This window comes from Carlito syrichta, unplaced genomic scaffold (assembly GCF_000164805.1).
Source record: "Carlito syrichta isolate Samal-C Ts95f unplaced genomic scaffold, Tarsius_syrichta-2.0.1 Scaffold288080, whole genome shotgun sequence".
Taxonomy (NCBI): Eukaryota; Metazoa; Chordata; class Mammalia; order Primates; family Tarsiidae; genus Carlito; species Carlito syrichta.
In genome coordinates, this window is record NW_007232176.1 from 99,245 (window position 1) to 105,411 (window position 6,167).

At 62.3% G+C, this 6,167-nt stretch overlaps 2 protein-coding genes across 4 annotated transcripts in view; one reads left to right on the forward strand and one right to left on the reverse strand.

The window, feature by feature from the left end:
• Window positions 1-5,323, forward strand: part of POLE (DNA polymerase epsilon, catalytic subunit) — a 75,431-nt gene extending 70,108 nt beyond the window's left edge. The window contains exons 45-49 of one of the 3 annotated variants that reach the window (XM_021710096.1): window positions 469-669; window positions 947-1,072; window positions 1,257-1,346; window positions 1,466-1,594; window positions 5,309-5,323. In XM_021710096.1, coding sequence (XP_021565771.1) covers window positions 469-669; window positions 947-1,072; window positions 1,257-1,346; window positions 1,466-1,579 — 531 coding nt within the window. In that variant the 3' untranslated portion in view covers window positions 1,580-1,594; window positions 5,309-5,323. Of the gene's footprint in view, window positions 1-468; window positions 670-946; window positions 1,073-1,256; window positions 1,347-1,465; window positions 1,851-5,308 lie in introns of those variants that run through there. The other 2 variants (XM_008053341.1, XM_008053342.2) reach the window with 2 other exon arrangements.
• P2RX2 (purinergic receptor P2X 2) overlaps window positions 4,118-6,167 on the reverse strand; it is a 20,405-nt gene continuing 18,355 nt past the window's right edge. Inside the window, exons 3-11 of the mRNA XM_008053344.1 lie at window positions 6,125-6,160; window positions 5,966-6,041; window positions 5,800-5,896; window positions 5,584-5,664; window positions 5,364-5,502; window positions 4,974-5,104; window positions 4,784-4,874; window positions 4,571-4,636; window positions 4,118-4,495 (exon numbers count right to left, since the gene is read on the reverse strand). Coding sequence (XP_008051535.1) covers window positions 4,118-4,495; window positions 4,571-4,636; window positions 4,784-4,874; window positions 4,974-5,104; window positions 5,364-5,502; window positions 5,584-5,664; window positions 5,800-5,896; window positions 5,966-6,041; window positions 6,125-6,160 — 1,095 coding nt within the window. The remainder of the gene's footprint in view (window positions 4,496-4,570; window positions 4,637-4,783; window positions 4,875-4,973; window positions 5,105-5,363; window positions 5,503-5,583; window positions 5,665-5,799; window positions 5,897-5,965; window positions 6,042-6,124; window positions 6,161-6,167) is intronic.

Genomic DNA, 6,167 nt, shown 5'->3' on the forward strand with positions numbered 1-6,167 from the left:
ACTCACCTCAGCCTCCCAAAGGCGTGGGATGACAGGCTGAGCCACCGAGCCCGGCTGATTATGTGTTCTTTATAAGTTGGGTCGGTGTGCTGATATTCTATGCAGGACTCTTTGTGCTTTGCTGGTTGTCGGTCTGCAGTTTTCTTGTGCTGTTTTTGGGTTTGGTGTTGGGGCAGTGCTGGCCTCCTAGAATGAGTTGGGGACTCTCTTTCTTGGTTTTCCAGAAGATACTGTGTAGAGTCAGTGTTGTTACTGCCCTAACATTGGGTCAGTCCACCAGTGAAGCTTCTGCTCGCTGACACAGAGCTGCCAGTGTAGATGCGTCGGTTCTCCCTACGGACGCTTCTGCAGGAGTTAAGGAAGGAATGAAATGCTGAGAAACTGTAGCTTAAGGGTTGCCTGATCCTGGTCTGGACACCATCGGGGGCCGTGGGAGCTCCTTCCTGACATGAGTCGTGGTCGCTGCAGGTACTGTCCCTGGACACAAACATCACAAACCAGGTGAACAAGCTGAACCGAGACCTCCTTCGCCTGGTGGATGTTGGCGAGTTCTCCGAGGAGGCCCAGTTCAGAGACCCCTGCCGCTCCTATGTGCTCCCCGAGGTCATCTGCCGCAGCTGCAACTTCTGCCGTGACCTGGACCTGTGCAAAGACTCCTCCTTCTCCCAGGTGGGACAGCTGAGCCGAGCACTCTAGGAACAGGCCCTTGGCCAGTAGAGGCAGGCCATCTGTGACCATTGTGGGGTCCTGCGGGTCACACCCCCACCCCCCACCTCTCCTGTAGGTTAGGAGCAGGCAGGAAGCCAGGGTTGAACATGTGCAGCCAGCAGGGGCTTGTCCCCTCAGCCCAGCCCAAGCTCTCCTGCACGGCGTCTCCCAGAGATGCTTCTCGTGGCACTGTGGCCCAGGGCTGGGCCAGTGACCGCTCCCCTCTTGCTCCGCTTAGGACGGGACAGTCCTGCCTCAGTGGTTCTGCCCCAACTGTCAGGCGGCCTACGACTCATCTGCCATTGAGATGGCCCTTGTGGACGTTCTGCAGAAGAAGCTGATGGCCTTCACCCTGCAGGACCTGGTGAGCCACAGGGCCTGCCATGTCCCCCACACACCCTGTAGTCAGCAGAGGGGTTTCTGTGCGTGAGGGTTTGGGTTTGGCGTGAGGACTGGGGCTTGTGCCACAGGGACCCAGGTGGTGAGGCGGCGGGTGGGCCCAGGAGGGGCAGGCGGGCTGGCGCCCAACAGGGCTGCTCTTGTTTCAGGTCTGCCTGAAGTGCCGCGGGGTGAAGGAAACCAACATGCCTGTGTACTGTGGCTGCGCCGGGGACTTTGCCCTCACCATCCGCACTCAGGTGGGCTCCTGACAGGGTCATGGCCTCTGACCCTTGCCCTCACCTGCCTCGGCTCCGCCTTGCCTCATTGATCTCTCTGGGTGGGATTGGGGCCTCACAGCATCTGCCTGTTCCTACAGGTCTTCATGGAGCAGATCAGAATCTTCCGGAACATTGCCCAGCACTATGGCATGTCGTACCTCCTGGAGTCCCTGGAATGGCTTCTGCATGAGAGCCTTCGGCCAGGCCGGTAGCAGGCCCTGGGACACGTTGCATGCGCGCCAGTCTCCCGAGACGTTCTCAGCCCCATGTGACTGGGGCCGTGGACCACCTGACCTCCAAACTTGTGACTACAGTCCAGGGGACAGAGAGGGAATGAAGGAAAGCAGTTTTGGGAAAGCGCCGAAGTGGCATGAGTGACAGGACAGGAAGCAGCTGCGACCTGGTTGAGCCGCCCACGGACACAGGTCATGCTGAGAAGTGCCTTGGGAGTTCCGAGGGGTTGTTTCTACAGAATAAACCCATTTCGAGACCTCTGTTGCTTTCTGCACCCTGCTGGGTAGGGAGAGATGGGAATTCCCAAGGCCCCACCAGCTCTTCCTGCTTCCTCGAGGTGCAGCTGGGCTCCTGAGCCCCTGAGATTGGGCTCTGAGGTGAGGCGGTGAGCTGCAGCTGTGGTGGGATGGAGACTCTTGGTTCCCACAGAGGAATGGACCATCCCCACAGCCCACAGGAGCGGGACTTAGGCTTGTGTCCAGGGAGTCCAGGCCTCAACCCTGTGGGCATCTGGATTGGGCTCCTGCCTGTGGTGCCTTGTTTAGAGCAGGGTCTGCAGGGGAAGCCTTCGCGGGGCGACTCGGGCCTCTTCTCAGTCCCAGGAGAATGGGCGGCCTCCCCGCCCCCATTGACTGCACACAGCCCTGGTCGTTCACTTCCTTTGCAGGGGGCCAGCCAGAGGCAAAAAAGACTGGCCGTGCTGGTGTGACAGCAAACAGACGTAGAGGAGCTCATACGCAAATCTCAAATCTCAGCTCGGTGCTCCTAGGCCTGTCTCTGCTTCCTCCCTGCTGTCTGATACCTTCCCATTTTTATTTAAACTTTACGTTTGAGGTTCTCTAGATTGTTACTGCGTGCGTATCTGCATGGCGCCAGTCTGGAGGACTGAACATCGCTGGGCCCTGTTGGCCCTGGGTGCCACTTAGGCTGCTGGCCTGGAGAAACCTGATGCCCACTCAGAAGACGGAGACCAAGGCCTCCAGAGTGTAGATCAAATCAAATTAGGGCGACCGGGGGAGGAGGGGGGAGCCCCGCTGACTGGGCTTCATTCCGGGAAGCGGAGCCCAGGCACGCCAAGGGGGGTGAGGACCATGGGGCCAGGGGACAGCCTCTAGTCCCCAGCAAGGCCGTTGTGCAGTGGGGTCTGGGGCTGTGGGGCATGCTGTTGGTGCCAGCGTGGCTGGGCTCACTGGGGCCAGCTTAGGGCCAGGGTGTCTGAGTGTGGAGGGCCTGGGAGGAGGAAATTCGAGCCCCTGTCTTGGTCTGAGCAGTGGCCAGCGGCCCAACTGGAAAAGCCAGTTCCTCCAAGGCCAGAGCTGGACATCAGGAAGCCGCACACAGGATGTCATAGGCCTTTGGGTGACCCACGGAGGCTGATACTCAGGCCTGGTGGCTGGGGCAGGTGGGGAGAGTTGAGCTGAACCAGACTCCAAACTCAGGCTTTGGGGTCAGACAGGGTCTTGAGTTCGGCCTCTTTGGCCCTGGAGATTGGCCTTGCTGTCCTGAGCCTGGGTTTCCCGTACATGAGGTACAGTGTTACCTGCACTGTCATACGTGAGCCCTGTGGGAGGCTATGAGGTACCTCCTGGGTCTCCCCTTTGGGTGCTCCCTCAATCCCGAGCCAAGCTCCAGGCTCTACAGGCATCCGCCTGGCGCTGCAGCATCCAAGGCGACGGTAACCTGATTACCTGCAGGCCCTGATCCAGTTAGTGCCAGCTCCTCATCCGCCCTGCTGCTGCCGTCGGCGAGCACTCTGGCTTGAGGCCAGTGGAGTCTGAGCCTTCTCTTGTGCACAACTTACAGCTCCCTCTCAGCTTCGTTCTCAGAGTCCAGCTGTCCTTTTGATATGAAGTGGCACCTGTGTGGGGTGACCCTGCAGGAGCAAGGGCACTGCTGAGGTGGCTTGGGGCCAGGGCAGGGATGCAGCCATGTCCTAGTGCACTGGACGGACCTGGCTGGCTGGCCATGGGGACAGCCAGATGTGGTGCAGACATGTGCCCTGCACTCTGCACCCAGGCTGTCTAGAGGAGCGGTGACCCAGACCAGGGGCACCGTGCAGCTCAGTTCCAGGTAGCAGCACCCAGGCAGGGCCCAGCACCCCATGTAGTGTTCTCTCCAAGGAACGAGACCAGAAGGTTGGTCATAGGTTTATTGGACTCTGCGCATGTTGTGACTTCTCAGGGAGGCATCGAGGCAGAGTTCAAGGATACAAAGCTGGCGAGGGAGGGGGACCTCTTAGCCCCAAGACCAGGGTGAAGCCCCTCAGAACTCAGCTAACTTGGGGCTGTGAGCACAAATGTGTGGTGGGGAGCTCTGTAGGGACCCGCTGGGGTGACGGGTGGAAGCGCAGACCTGGACAGGACTCGGACCCCGCCCCTGGCACAGGGGTGCTCTGACTCCGTCCCCTGGAGACACCAGGCCATGGAGGTGCCCAGCCTCCTGTGCAGAGCAGTCAGAGGCTCTTGTCGCTGGCCCCATGGGGCCTGCAGTGCCGTGTGACAGGAAGGACAGGAGGTTCAGAGTCGAGCCAAACCTTGGGGGTCCGTGGGTGTGGAGTCCTGGGGAGGCTCGGAGATGGGAGGCCTCTGTCCCACATTCCGCTTGGGAGCATCCACCATCTGCTCAGATGGGGCAGAGATGGGGCGAGGCCGCGGGGCCTGGACAGCCAGGCCTGGCTCTGCCCCTTGGCCCTCTGGGCCTGTGGGAGGGCTGGGCAGCTGGCCCTCAGAGCGGTGGCCATGTGGGGGAGGGGCCTGGCCCAAAACCAGGGCAAGGGTCACAGGCCAGCTAGCTGTGGGGTGCCTTGGTGTACACACCTTGTCAAACTTCCTGTGGCTGTAGACCTTGTTTTTGTTCATGAACGTTAGCAAGATCCAGTCGCACAGGAAGGAGCCCTGGGGCCAGCAGAGACCGGTGTGTGAGGGCCCAGCAGACCCTCCGTCCCCCCGGCCCCCGAGTGGGATCCTTACCACCCCGATGGAGGTCAGAGCTGTGGCCAGATTAATGATGGTGGGGATCAGGCTGAACTTCCCGGCCTGGGGAGAGCAGGCGTGTCTTGAGACTATCCCATGTGGGCCTCGGGCAGGTGGGGCCCGGGGCGGGACAAGCGGGAGGCTGAGCCAGCTCTACCCTGGGTAGACCCCCAGTCCAGGCGGGCAGGGCTGGCCACCCCAGCGGGCTACCTGTCCGTGCACAATGACGTCAATGCGGATGCCGTAGGCTTTGAAGAGTGTTCGCGTGCTGGTGCCGTTTATCTCATAGTACTTGGCAAACCTGGAAGCAGTGACCGTAGCCCACGTCCAGGCTGCCTCACCCCTGGAGACGGCGGGGAGTGCCCGCCGATCTCCGGCCCTAGCCAGGCGGACACGCTACCTGAAGTTGTAGCCTGACGAGGCAGGGATGTGCTTGGGGTCCAGCCTTCGGAAGGAGTACCTGGGGTTGCACTCAGACGCTGACAGGTCCAGGTCGCAGTCCCAGTTGATGATGACCCCTATGACGCCACCCTGCCAGGGAGGGAGCGGGGAACGGGGTCAGAAGACGCAGGAGAGGCCCTGGGGAGCGTGTGGGACGCGCCCTGATGGGTGTCCAGCCTGAGGCTGGCGTGGTGCTGGCTGCCAGCGTGTGACCAGGTGTCAATAATTTAGCAGGCACCACACGCACGGGACAGGCCCCAATCAGATCGTGTTGCTCCTCTGTGGGGCCCAGAGGGGCGCCTCTGCGTCACCTGGCGCAGGGAAGGCCGGCCCCACTGCTCCCGCCCACCTTGTAGGCCAGCTCCGTGAAGTTCTCGCCAGCGCGCTCCACCACAAAGCCCAGCCTGAAGATAGGGCAGTACGGGTCAGAGGCCTCGTGGAACTGGCAGTGCTTCAGGTACTCGTCGCTCCGGGGGGCGATGTTGCCCCTGTGGGGGGGCAGTACACCCTGTACCCAAAAGCACAGGTCCCGGGGTGCGCCGCCGCCGCCCCCCGCCCGGCCGTCTTACTTGGAGAAGTGGAATTTGGGGTAGTGGATACTGTTCTTGATGAGGATGGTGAAGTTGGGGGCCATCTCGCCCAGGAACTGGCTGAGGAGGAGACAGGCGTTCAGTGCCCACCCGCACAGGCCCCTTTCCCTGGCCCCAGGGTCACTCCCGTCCCGGCACGGCTGGTGTCTGGTCAGCGAGGGGGAGGGGCCCAGACCCCCGGGGAGGCGAGTGCACCTGACAGAGGCCCCGTCCTCCACAGGGCACCAGCCGGACACCTCGCAGGTCTTGGAGGACCCCTGGTAGTAGGGCACGCAGCGCCCGGTCCGCAGCCCTGTGGGGCAGACGCCGGCTAAGCGGCCGAAGGGGCCAGCCCCCCCCACCCCTGCGCGCCTCAACTGACCGTTCCCCAGCATGTCCAGCTCGCCGGCCACGCAGTCGTCGTCCGAGTGGCAGGTGGCATTGGGGACCCTGACGCTCTGGGGCGGAGACGCCGGGTCAGGACTCTGCGGGGCGGGTGGTCCCCGCGGAAGGCTGGGCGCCTCCCCGCGTCCCGGCTCACCTCGGGGCAGGTTCCCAGGGCCTGGGCGGGGGTGACCTCCAGC